The 14,414-nt window shown below is 31.7% G+C and overlaps 1 protein-coding gene across 10 annotated transcripts in view; it reads left to right on the top strand.

Moving 5' to 3' along the window:
• The window catches only part of SCN1A (sodium voltage-gated channel alpha subunit 1), a 131,402-nt gene that overhangs the window by 99,674 nt on the left and 17,314 nt on the right, over positions 1–14,414 (top strand). For all 10 annotated transcript variants that reach the window (XM_074337321.1, XM_074337326.1, XM_074337352.1 and 7 more), the window contains 3 exons: positions 1,276–1,430; positions 4,220–4,393; positions 6,723–6,845. In XM_074337321.1, coding sequence (XP_074193422.1) covers positions 1,276–1,430; positions 4,220–4,393; positions 6,723–6,845 — 452 coding nt within the window. The remainder of the gene's footprint in view (positions 1–1,275; positions 1,431–4,219; positions 4,394–6,722; positions 6,846–14,414) is intronic.

Here is a 14,414-nt window from a genome sequence, read left to right as displayed (position 1 = left end):
CTGATGATTAAAATTAAATGAGTTCCAAATGCTGAATTGTATTTTTTTAGTGAAATCATCATTTTCCAATGCTTGTTGGATGAAACAGGACATAAGCACTACCCAATAGCTAATACCTGAACAGTACCTAGTTGAGCCTGGTAAAGTATGAACAATAGATCCAGAAGCTTTGTTTTCCCCATGATTAGTATTTCCCATGATCTAATTTACTTGGGAATATGAGTCTTGAAGAGATGAGTATATTTGTGTACTCTCTATTTAGTGATCTATTTCCCATATAAATTATACACATAACTCAAAGTCCTTCTCAATTTACCTTCATCTGACCACAGTGAAAAAGAGCTTCTTATTCTTAACAGCTATAATGAATATATCCATTTAATTCTCCTGATAATTAATCATACACGTATATTCTCTTAAGAAAGCTCTTTTCTTTCTCTTTTGAACTGTTTTATGTATCTTTACTGTCTTTCTTCCTCTTCTTCTCCCTCCCTTTCTCCTTTCCTTCCCTTTCCTTTCTCCCTTTTTTGCTTCAGCATACCTGCCTTTTTTGTTCTTTAGTGAGGGTTCCTGTGTTCATATCTATTCTTGAAAACCAGAATGTGGTGTTCATGGGGGCAAGGTCAATATTTTGTACCTTTTTTTTGTATCTTCCATGGTGCTTACAAAGGTACTCACATATACCTGTTGATTTAATTCTTATGTTACAATGAGTAAAAGCAGTGTAAGGAAGGCAATGACAAATCAAAGCAGGGCCATGCAAATCACATTTTATGGGCTAAATGAATGTTGAAGATTATATAAGCTCTTCTATGAGCACCACAAGAAAACTTAAACAGTAACAAATCCAGCATTGTTGGGAGAGATGTATATTATTACTCTACATCCTCTTTAAAAGGGAAGATTTCTGTTTATTATTAATTTCCATTTGAAATCGTTTTCTAGAGTGGTTTCATCAGAGAGCATGGGATGATAGAGTACAAGGCAAAGCTCCTTTACATTTATTTGTACTTTTCAAAGTTCTTTCTTTGACGATAACAGTTGAGTCAGAAAAAGCAGGTGCTATTAGCCAGGGAATCATTTAAAGAGCCTGAATAATTTTCACAACTTCTCACAGATAATGCATATGCTGTTACTACTCCAGCCTTAGAAAGTTATCCTAGCAAGACAGTGATGGCAATAGTGATGAGAAAATGAATCAAGGACATGCCAAAAGCTATTACTGAAGCAGCAGAAGTTATTTCATCTACTCCTATTTGAACATTATACTTTCAGGCTGTGTACAAAGATTCAAATGTTGTCAAGTCAGTGTGGAAGAAGGGAGAGGAAAACAATGGTGGAACCTGAGAAGAACATGTTTCCGAATAGTTGAACATAACTGGTTTGAGACCTTCATTGTTTTCATGATTCTCCTCAGTAGTGGTGCTCTGGTGAGTGAATATTAAGCAAAAGTTGTACAATACTGTTTTAGAATCGTCTAATATCAATGACTTATTCTGTTGCATTGTTTTAGTACCCTATGTATTTTTCCCCCTGAGCCCTCATTGTGCATCCATTTCCATTTCCACAGCATCAGCCATCAACTGTTTGATAAATCCCAAACTGTTATCTCTACCTATGACTTCTTCCTTAAACACACATACATCTCTATATCTCTCCACCCACCCACCCATCTACCCACTAACTCACCCTTCTACCCATCTCCAGTGTATTTTTAATTACCCCAACTTCATATCTTTCAGACTGTATACTTTATATTTAACTATGCATTTCTGAATTTACTTTTACTATAGATAGATAGATAGATAGATAGATAGATAGATAGATAGATAGATATACATTTCTAATAAGCTATTTATTAAATGTTGCTTATTATTAAGTAATCCAGAGTTTGTCCCTCCAGTTCATTCATTATAACCAAAGAATATGAATATTCAATTATTAATACTTATATTTTAGCAAGAAAGCAAGCATGGCAACTACAGTGTAGTTAATGGAAAGTGCTATGATTGGAAATATATAACTTCTGATGGATTTTATTTCTGAATGGCATTATTATTATCTCTTTATGAACAGTCAATAACTTCTTTTTTTTAATTTTTTTATTATTAAAGTTTATTGGCGTAACAATTGCTAGTAAATTTACAAAGGTTTCAGGTGTACAATTCTGTAATGCATCATCTATATATCACATTGTGTGTTCACCACCCAGAGTCAGTACTCCTTCCATCACCATATATTTGATCCCCCTTACCCTCATCGGCCCGCCCCCTCCCCCCTTACCCTCTGCTAACCACGAAACCATTATCTGTGTCTGTGATTTTTTGTTTCTTCATTTGTTTGTCTCGTTCCTTTGTTGTTTTCAGTTTTATATACCACATATCAGTGAAATTATATGGTTCTCAACTTTTTCTGTCTGACTTATTTCACTTAGCATAATAATCTCAAGATCTATCCATGTTGTCGCAAATGGCACTATTTCATCTTTTCTTATGGCAAAATAATATTCCATTGTGTATATATACCACATCTTCTTTATCTAATCATCTATCAAAGGACACTTTTGTTTTTTCCATGTCTTGGTCACCATATATAAAGCTGCAATAAACATCAGAGTACATATATCTTTATGGATAAATGTTTTCAGATTTTTGGGGTGGATACCCATGAGAGGGATTGCTTGGTCATAAAGAGGCAACCAACCCAATGGGAGAAGATTTTTGCAAACAACATCTCCAATAAGGGACTAATATCCAAAATATATAAGGAACTCATGCAACTCAACAACAACAAAAAAACAACAAACAATCCAATTAGAAAATGGGCCGAGGACCTAAATAGACATTTCTCCAAAGTGGACATATAAATGGCCAATAGACATATGAAAAAATGCTCAACCTCACTAATCATCAGAGAAATGCAAATAAAAAACAGTGAGATATCACCTCACCCCAGTCAGAATGGCTATCATCAACAAGACAAATAATAACAAGTATTGGAGAGGCTGTGGAGAATGCACTGTTGATGGGAATGCAGATTGATGCAGCCACTATGGAAGGCAATGTGGAGGTTCCTCAAAAAACATCAGTAACTTCTTAGGGATCACTTCTCTGTCCCTTTTGAATTCTGTCACTATTCTTATGCTACTCAGCAAACAATGAATATTGATAGCAATAAATATTGGGCAGTGTGCCTAACTGATTCATCTAAGGATTGGTTTCTCTTTATATGAAGGTGTTCTTTACATCAGAATCAATTTACATTTATATAAAAAAATTTCAAAAATATACAGTATAACATATGTATAGCATTTTAGAAAAATACTGATACAAATGGAATACTTAGCCATGAGATAGATGATAGACAGATAGATCGGTCGGTCGATCGATCGATAGAATAGATATCTTGCTTGATTGAAACACAAATTTTCATTAATTTAAGTTTATAATTCTAATATAGGCTATATTTTCCTGAATATTTCTCTGATGAAATAAATTTTCTCTACATGCTATTTTAGACAAGAAATAATCTTTCACCATTGTACCGAATATGAGACATAGATGGAAAATATCAAGAGAGTTTCATGTTAGAAAAATACATATTGTTTTCTAAACAAGAAATAATTTTATCTTACCATTATTGTCACACAATCTATCTTCTGAAACATATAAACTATCAACAAAGTGAAGGGAGAAAAGGGGACAAATGAACCCAACTATGCAGTAAAATTGGATAATGTGATGATCAATTACAGTTTCTACTTTTATGAAAAAATTATAATTTAAGCTTCACTTTTTGTTTTTTCAATCTCCTTTTTATGGCCAAAAAAATCCAACAAAGGGAAGCAAAAAAAAAAAAAAAAAAAGGAATAAATCACTTCAAGTTGGTGTAGCACCATCAGGATATGACATCAAGAACTATTTTCTAATAAGTCAAATTAATTCATTAGAATGATACTTGCACGTTTTTCTTACAGCTATAATATCAATGGAGAGTATAACTTTTCCCTTAATTCATTAAAAGATCTCTGAGAGGAAAAAAAATAGCAATAGCTGCTGTTTCCCTGCCCTCCCATTTCAATTGAATGTACACACACATACACACACACACACACACACACACACACACACGCACATTGAGGAAAAAAATGTGAATAGAAAAAATAGCTTATAGAGTATAATAGTTTTAGAAAGCTAAAATGTATAACCTTTCTTTATAGGCATTTGAAGATGTATACATTGATCAGCGAAAGACAATTAAGACAATGTTGGAATATGCTGACAAGGTTTTCACTTATATTTTCATTTTGGAAATGCTTCTGAAATGGGTGGCATATGGCTATCAAACATATTTTACCAATGCCTGGTGCTGGCTGGACTTCTTAATTGTTGATGTAGGTATCCTCAATATCTTTGTCTTCCATTCAAGGTAGTTTATCTTATCTATGTACTAATTCTAAAACAGTGAGTCTCTGAACACTACATTGTATTGACAGTGTATGCTATTTAACTGACACTAAATAAATTCACTGAATGTAGTGTTGTTTATGTGGGAATAAGCTAATTTAGTACTGATTTAGCCTTGACAGAATGAGATTTATGGTGATTACCTCGTATAAAAAGCTGGAAAGAAATAGCAGTTTGTAGGGAAAGTGTTGAAATAAGTTGTGTTGTTTAAATTCCTTATATTGTGAATCAGAGAGACTTGAGTTTGAATATAGCCCCACCACTGATTGGTTGTGTGCCAGTAAGTTACTTGGCTCCTGACTGTAAATTTTGCTATTATATACAAGTACAGTATTAAAGGCACATAATAAACAGTGATGATGGCGGGAGCGCCTATCAATTTTTTAAATTCTCTTTGATCTCAAAGTTTTTAAAAGATAGCATTAAAGAGTATGTAATATATACTATAACTTCATTATTGGAAGTAAGGTGTACAGAGTGTAGGGAAAGCTACTTCATGCAGTGACAAGTTTCCCTAGAATGTAGACTAGATTTGTGGCAAGGCCGTAATGTACCAAACAGCCCTTCACAGAATTTGTATACCTAATGATTAATACTTCATTTGCCCTGAAAGAAGTGGCTGCCTTCATGATTTGTTAAAGTTAAACATCATATTTCATGTTATCAATTTGGCATAATTTCAGCTCTAGAAATGAGTGTCCGAAACATCACAAACTTCATAGGCAACCGCATTATCTCCAAAAGATAATAATCTAACAGGTCTATGCAGGTTTCTCACGGAAAATATTTCTAGAGCTAAGAGTCATGCATATTTTGTGTCTTCTTAATTCTGAACAAAGGCAAAGCCAGAACTATTTGAAAATCTTAATAATGTTACTATGAACAAGTGAATTGGGAGAAACCTCAAAAGAATTGCTCTATCACATCATAAAGAGAAAAAGTTTCTAATATTGAGGTTTCACACGTATTTCAAGTTATATTTCTGTTCCTCATACTTTTTCACACTAGATTTTAAATCTAAATGTAATATAACTCTTTTGAAACTTCCTGAGCTTTGCTTTTCTCTATTATGCTTATTACATATCAGAACTTTTATTTAAAAAATGAATATTTCCTTTATTATTACAAGTTGGTTTTTAATAATGATTTCTGAAATATTATAGGTAAATAATTCTATAGGGCATTTTGTTGTTTTGAAATAATAATACTTTTATTTTTCAGTGTTCTAGATTAATTATTTCATAAGGATCAGTGAATCACTAAAAAGAAACAAAATGAATTATAGTAAATCTAAAGTAATGTTAAAAGCTTATTAAATATAAGGCAAATTAATACACTTAAAAATAGAAAATTTTGCAGAAGGAGTTTCCAATGTATTTGAAATTGTCCAATGCTAGACACTTTCAAATGAAATAAATTGTAACTCTGTTTGGATGTGGAGTTTTGGTGAATTATTTTTAGAGAATTAGGTACTTAACATTTTTTATTTCTCAGTCGTTGCATATTTCATTACAAACCAAGTAAATTCATTGATTTATTTATTTGGTAAATATTTATTGATTGGCCATTTTGGGCCAGGCACCATGTCAGGAGCTGTGCCTTATAGAAAGCTATAAAGTATAGAAAAAAATTGAGGAAGTTGCATGATGGAATACCTCTTAAGTTATATTTATTTACATAGGAATAACCTTTAGATAAGTGCAAACACAGGTATTACAAGACAAAGAATCGCCATCCAAAAATCAACTGCAAGATTAATGTGACTTAGCACATTAATTTCTGAGAGTATCAATTATAATTAGTTGAATACACTAATGCAGAGTAGAGATTGCTTGCTTTTTCTGATACAATAGCTGTTTTTATATTTTACTTAGCCATAGGCAAAGCCCTGAATTCAGCAGCAACTTAGTAAAATAAACGATGGATAACCCATGACATTTTCTTACACCTGGATTTCTTTCTTTTTTAAATTAATTTTTATTTAGTTTTTCTAACTAACTGCTTTACTAATAAATTAATTGAGCAATTAATAAATTACATGACATTGGAGGGCTTTTTTATTCAACTAGCTTTTAATATCTTGAAAGCTACTTTCTTTGCAACAAACTGAAAATATTTCCTGAAAATTTTTGAATATTTACTGAAAATATGCAACCATTGATCTTCTGAATAATTATAAGCAAATATCATACATGTTATATTATATAGTAACTATAAATCAAATGACAACAATTTATTTATTTGTTTATTGCACAGGTTTCATTGGTCAGTTTAACAGCAAATGCTTTGGGTTACTCTGAACTTGGTGCCATTAAATCTCTCAGGACATTAAGAGCTCTGAGACCTCTAAGAGCTTTATCACGATTTGAAGGGATGCGGGTAAGGAAACTGAAAGAACCTTCAGTATTGCTTATAGCCAAAATTAAATTAAATTAAATTTTAAAAAGGAAAACCCATGCATGCAAAGGAATGGCAAATCCTTGCAAAACTGCTACTTTATCTTTTTACCTGTTGCATATGTAATTCTAGGTGATATGCAAGAGAATTTAGTCCTCTCTTGAAATGATAAATTATCATTTATCTGCTGTGCTTGTTAAAAAATTTTGTTTCCTAATCCATCTTGGGAGTTTCTTTACAAACCTATATACAAAAAAACAAATGCACTATTCAAGTGCTATATGTAATGCTATAATAATCAACTAAAGTGAATTTGACATCACATGCTTCTCATTTGTGATGATCTAAACGGTACTTAATGAGTTTTGTTGAAAATAATATGAATCATACATGTGCGTAAGGATAAGCATAAAGGAAAAAATAAAAAGCTGTCAGAATTTTGTCTGTATAATGCCAAAATTTGCATTATTTTAATATATTCAAGGGTAAATATTAAATATTGACTGAATTTTAAATTTTTTAAAAGTTATGTTTAAGATAGCCTGCATTTGTAACTTCATTAATCTTCTTAAATTGCATAAATAGTGATAGTAACTTAAAGATTTTATATACATATACGCAATTTTTCCTGCCAATGAAGTAAAACATTTATAATATAATGAACACAAAATATAATTTTGACTTATTACCATAGATGATTCATAAATTAACTATAACTTAAATCTCATTTATTATGATCACACAGAATTTCATATTACTTCTTCTAAGAAAATAGTAAACTATTCCCAGATTAGAAATTTTGCCATTATTGACTTGTTATTTTCCATGCCTTTTTTTAAAGCATAAAACATTAATATACAAGATCTATAACATGAAAAAGTAGTTGTTTTTTAACAAAATCAAATTTTTTTTACCAAAACAAAGATGCTGAATTAAATATGATTCCAATAGAAAAAAACATTGCTCTTTTGCTGCCTAAGGTTAATTTATGTTTATAGAAATTAACCTGTATTATAGGCTTCCATTTGCATTTTCTAAGTTGTCGATAGCCTTATGTGTTCTTCTGAAATAAAATTCATTACAAATGTCACTTTTTAAGAACATAAGACTTGTCTTCATTGTTCCTAACATATATAAAGACAAACTTTTTTATCATTAGAAACAATTTAACACAATGTAATATGGTCTTATTTCTCACAGAGATTCATATATTTTTACTAGAATATTAAAGGAAATTCTCTCCAAGGTATGTGAAAATTAAGTTTAATTTCCAATTAAAAGGTCACTTTCTATTGTTTCAGACTGGCAGGTTCAGTTCTGGGGAAAAATATTATTTTTATTATTTTTATACATTCTACTTGAAAACACGTCAGCTGAATCAAAGTATAGTAGTCCCCCCTTATCCAAGGTTTCACTTTAAATAGTTTCAGTTACCCACAGTCAACCATGGTCCGAAAATATTAGATGAAAATTTCCAGAAATAAACAATTCGTAAGTTTAAATTGCGTGCCTTTGTGAGTAGGGTGATAAAATCTCACACCATCCCTCTCTGTGGCCCCCAGGTCATGAATCACTGAATAGTCAGATAGTCTCTTAGTAACCATCTTGGTTACTAGATTGACTGTCGTAGTATCATAGTGCTTTTGTTCAAGTAACGCTTATTTTATTTAATTATGGCCCCAAAGTACAAGAGTAGTGATGCTGGCAATTTGGATATGCCAAAGAGAAGCCGTAAAGTGCTTCCTTTAAGTGAAAAGATGAGAACAGTACAATAAGGTATTTTTAGGAGACAGAGAAAGACCACATTTACATAACTTTTATTACAGTATTTTGTTATAATTGTTCTATTTTACTATTAGTTATTGTTGTTAATCTCTCCCTGTGCCTAATTTATAAATTAAACTTTATCATAGGTATGCATGTATAGGAAAGAGCATAGTATATATAGGATTAGGTGCTATCCACAGTTGCAGGCATCCACTGGGGGTCTTGGAATGTATCTCTGGCAGATAAGACTACTGTAAGACATTTTTAAAGTCTCTTAAAATTGGAACAATGCTAAGCATTTGAAGTTGTTGTAAAGATTTCAAAATTGACTGTGAATAAAATGGCTAGGTACTCCTGTATTTAACACTTTATTTTCACAACAATATTAGCTCTGTGTTTGCACTTTTAATTGTTACAGAAAAAACTTTAAGTATTGATCAATAATGCTCTTATATTATAAGAAGACTTAAATTTTTGAAACTTGCAGCTTTAAGGACATAAACTTCTTATAAATGCTGATAGATCAACTAATCATTTAAATTAACAGATTTATGAATATGGTTTTTTGCCTCATAATGATAGCATATACACAACCCTAAAAGAGCTGATCATTTTAATGTGTATTTGGCATTGTAGAGACAAAATAACCTGATTATTGATTCTATTTTTTTGTGTTTCTAGTGTCTGTATTTTTTGACTTTGTGAAAAATATAATCATGGATGATGGTGAGGATATAATGATGATTATAATTGGAAAGTGAAATTGGAATATATTCAGAAACTCTCATTTTATTCTTTTCCTTAGCAGCATAAAATCTCAATAGCTGTATAAAAGCATAAATCAGGCATTCATTTTATTTTTGTTGTTTTGTCACGTTTTCAAAGCATGTGCTTTTATGCAACATTACGTAATAAAGCATGCTGTACAATGCTTGATAGGAAGTTAGAAAGTAATAAACAAATTATCATCACGTTACACTTTATGTTTTGCATGTTTTATGCACATTCTGGCTGAGAGCTTTTAAACATTTATTGTATTTCAAATTTCCAGTCCAAATTTTTCAACTTGTAAAATTGAACTGAGTGAATTGATGTCGTGACATTCTAGAGTGAAATAAAATTTGTACTTAAATTTGTATTTTTAGTTTCCTAATCTAGGAAATTATAAAGACCTTCTTTTTCAAAAGAACTCAAGTCTTGATTGATAGGGAAACAGACAGAGAGCATCATATACAAAAAGTAACACCAAATGTTCTGTCATATCAGATTTCTAACTAATAACAAATTATATATTTCTATTTTATATAGGATAATCTTGCTCCAACTTGGATGAGGTGGAGCGCTGGTTCCTCCCCTCAGCCCTTTATTATGGGTACTGTATTACCCCTTTTGCTACCTTTCATCCTTTCACTGTGACTTGTGTAGTGGGATGAGGGAGGGGTTGGGAAGGGTACCATTGCACCACAGTAAGGAAAATACAGTATTTACATTCTAATCCCCTATTTTCAACTGTCTTGAATTTTCATTTGAGAAAAAAAAAAAAAAAAAAAACTTTTGTGAATTTACTCTTGTGGATTTGAACCCCAACTGTTGATGTCTATTAAGTTTCACTGAATATGATTTAGTTATGTGTATATTGATTTATCTATTGACCGGGAGATTGACTGATTGGTGATGGTGCAGGAACCTTGCTTTAGAATGATTGGGTGACAATTTTAACTTGTCAAGTTGATAATGCTGTTTGAAGCATAAAACCCTTGTCATTTTCTACATTGGTCTGGGTCCTAAAAACTGCCAATGAAATACCAGCAGTAGATTCTTTGCCTTGTTGACTTATGTGAGCAGATGCTAGGGTGCGATACTTCTGGTTTCATAAGACTGGTATTGACTGTGCGACCATTTTCATTTTTTATTAAGTGTAAGTTCATAGGAGTTATTAACAAAATGTAACATGGCAAAAATATATTAAGAACAAGTTGAGTGAGCATGTATGATTAATGTTTAAATGGGAAAAAGTTAATATAAAATGACTCATTTGAATTATGCAGACTAGAACACCCACACAGAAATAAAACAAAAACAGCCTATCATGTGTATTAAGATAGAATTTAATACATAAACCCACTTCTTAGAATAAGTCACCCCCAACTAACTTCTTAGGATCATAGAAGATATCAATCATAGCGGAAACATAAATAAAAATAAATCTATATTTTAACTTTTTCTTGAAGTTTGGGAATAATGTGCAAGAAGGAGAATTTTTATTTTTGAGAAATATAAAAGTTGGAATCTTTATTTGGATAATTGGTGTATCATATCTTTCAAAAATAATTACCTTAATTAAACACCACAACATAAATGTAGTCATTGGATTCTAAAAAGACTCTGTTACTCTTCTCCATACTTAATAATGTGACTTATACGACCAACTTTTGATGGTTATTCAGATAGTTTTTCTATATTTTGATTCAAGAAACATTAGAATCCATGAGTAGTACTGACTGAAGTTCAGACAATTCGATCGGACAAGAGGCTATTTCTGCATGTATCAAAATCTGTCACATTAATTTGCATATTTAATTGTTGATTCCTCATTTTGTATTGATTTAATCAAAAATACAGATAATGAACCAGAAACATAAAGAGTTTCTATAAGAGTGAGCTGTGCTAGAACAGAGAAATTCTATTTGATGATGGTTTATAAAACGTTTGTGAGAAGAAGCAGCCTCTAATATTTATTCATTAAGATAGTTCCTTTCTTAGACATCTCCTTTTATGCAGCCTGAGACCTCAATCTGTTCTTTCCAATTTATTCAGGCCAGTCTGCCTTGTGGGAACCAATTACTGCAGTTCCCTGGAGGCTGATAAGAGTTAATACACTTTCCTCTGTGCTGAACCAAGGAATAGCTGGAGGCTCTTGGGAAAAGATAGTCCTTTCCCTTTTCCTTCATTGCCTAATTTAATAAAATTTTAAATGTGAATGGACCTTTGTGTAGTTAATTCCCTAATACTATGTGGAATGTTTTCCAAAATATAGTTCTTTTATCTTCATAAAAATAACCTTTTCATATTCTGAAAGGCACTGCTGCAGAGCAGTTGCATAATGAATTCTATAGGGTTAATTTTAATGCTTAACAAATCCCCTTTTTCAAAGGAAACCGCTCAGACATATTAGCTAATCCCAAATTTTTGGTTTTGTCCAGCTCTTTATTATTATTCCATATCTAGAAACAACATTTTAAAATTATTCTTCAATCAATAAATGCTAAGCTAATCTTTGCTTCATTCATTCATTCAATGGACCATTTTTGTACTCCTCTACTCAAAGTATTCTGTTGTATTCCTATATTCATAGCACTCAAAGCCATGGAGAATTCACAAATATACTTTTGCATCTTAAATTTAAATTAAAAAAAAACCTGTCATCTTTGAGGATTATAGGAATTCAATTGACTCTAAATACAGAGTAATACGAGTACCAGATAAGTGTGAATAACTCTGAGTGAACTTGAGTGGAAAGCATACTAGATACTACTTCTAGTCTACTTTCTGAACTTAACCTGTCTCAGCCTCATTCTTCTTATTTGCCAACTGAGAACACAATACTAAATTATCTCTACAGTTCTGACCAGCACTGGAATTCTGATTCTTGAATTCAAAAGAGGAAACATTCATCTTTATTTTAGAGGCTAAACTGAGGAGGGGGTGAAGTTAGACTCCATGAAAAAAAGTGCTGCTTGAACTAAAGCTTGTGAGAACAAAGAACAAAGGGAAATATTGGACAGGAATTACAAAGGAACTGGCTTGTCAATTCTAGGGTAATTATATTAACACACGGTAATTATATTAGTTGGGTTGGCATAAAGGCTAGGTGGCTAAGGAAGTTAAAACTAGAAATGTTGATTGTAGATTGATTTGAATATCAAGCTAAGGAAAATATTTGATAATGACTGGTGGCCAGTAAATAATTTTAAAGTGAGACTTGGGGAAGATTAATTCATCTTGTATGGATCAAAGTAAGGAGAAAGAAGGCTCTAAGGATAGTGCAAGTATGAACTAACAGAGGCCAGAACAAGGATGGCAAAAATGAAAATGGAAAAGAAGTAACAAAGGAGACAAAGGTTTTAAAGAAAAAAGTGTGAGACCTACAGATCCATGTGAAAAGAAATTCAAGAAATAGATATAGGTAACCAGTGTTCTGGTCAAGCTCCAAATTGGTTGTCGGTAAAAATATGCATTTTGACATATAGTCTGTATACACACAACAGAAATACCTTTTTTATTTGGATGGTAGGTAAGATATTCAGAAAGTGAGGGAAATAAAAAATAACTTGATTTCAGCTTTCAAATTTTGAATCCAAGAGAAATCTTACGGGTATCCACAGATTTAAAAATGAAGTATAAAATAAATATTTCTTCAATCAAGTGTATAATATAGACAACCAAGTAGGGTAAGGTAAGGCGTCATGTGTCAGCTTCATAGGCTACATAGACCACATCATCTGACTCTGCCTGGATAACTCAACCAGCTTAATTTTTGCATGCTCATTTCCCCACCTTGTCATTAGTGGTTTTATCATTTCCATTGGCCCACTTATCACACTGTTTTGTAACCCCAGAAGGCCCACAGTTCTTTGCAGATGTTAAGTAGTCCTTGGAAGCATATGGAATTAATTCACTCATGTATTTGTTTTTCTCAGACAGGCAGTCAAAACATTTTGTTCTAAAAATACACTGCCATCAAATGGCAGATGAAAGATATTTTGATGCCTATTGTCTCCTTTGGATCAGAATGACAAGAGGTACATAGGTAGAATTAACTTAGCTACGTGTTAACATCAAGTCTGAGGCATCATATGCCACTTATGAGCATTTTAGGACCGGTCTTATCTTCCATCTTAGATATTCATGTGCGGCTCCAATGGGGACTGTGGAGGAGGAAATAAGGACAGCCATCCCTACAAATATGTTGCCAAATATGAAAACTCAGATTTTTAATTTATGATCCAGAAATAAAGATGGGGGGTGGGAAACATACTTCTATGGAAAAAGAGCGGGTAATTATTTAGCACAGACCTTGGTGTAATCACATCAGATTTGGGCATCCCTCCTTTCCTTACTTTCCAAAGAAACTGATTTCTATTATGTTTCATTTAAAATAAGTTTATTGAATTAAACTCAGTAAATGAAACAACTGACATGACTGGAGCTTGAAATAAACGATGTGATGATTTAATGAAATACATAATGCTAAATTGTCTTGCTTCTTATGCAAAAATTATTAGTCATAGTAATGCATGAATAATTAAGGACAAAATTATATTAGGTATTTAACAATATTTTTATATTTATATATCTTAGTTTTTAGTTTATTAAAATATATTGGTCAAATCAATTCATAGAATATTTTAGTTTTGTTCATTATTAACAGATTGCCTTTTTTCAATGAGTTAGTCTGTTATAAAATTTCCTACTTCTTTTTTTTTTTTATAAACAACATATATTCCGACTTTCTCTGGCAGCAAATTTCTCTGGTTTTCCTTTTCCTTTAACTTTGGAGTACTTAACTCTCTCTATTTTTAAACTTTTTTTTTTTTTTTTTTGGTTTCTATGTCATATTGTCTATATTTGTTTCCCTAAATGTACTGCTTAAGAAAGAATAGATTACATTTTAAGATTTTTTAATTTGCTTTAAAATATCATAGTATACAAATCTTGATAGTAAAGAAATTAGACAGACTAAAGATTACTAGGGGAATGTCTCATATTATTTAACAACAAGAA

The sequence above is a fragment of the Rhinolophus sinicus genome, linkage group LG01 (assembly GCF_036562045.2).
Source record: "Rhinolophus sinicus isolate RSC01 linkage group LG01, ASM3656204v1, whole genome shotgun sequence".
Taxonomy (NCBI): Eukaryota; Metazoa; Chordata; class Mammalia; order Chiroptera; family Rhinolophidae; genus Rhinolophus; species Rhinolophus sinicus.
Note: the sequence above shows the minus strand (reverse complement) of the source record. Positions and strands in the feature narration are given on the sequence as shown.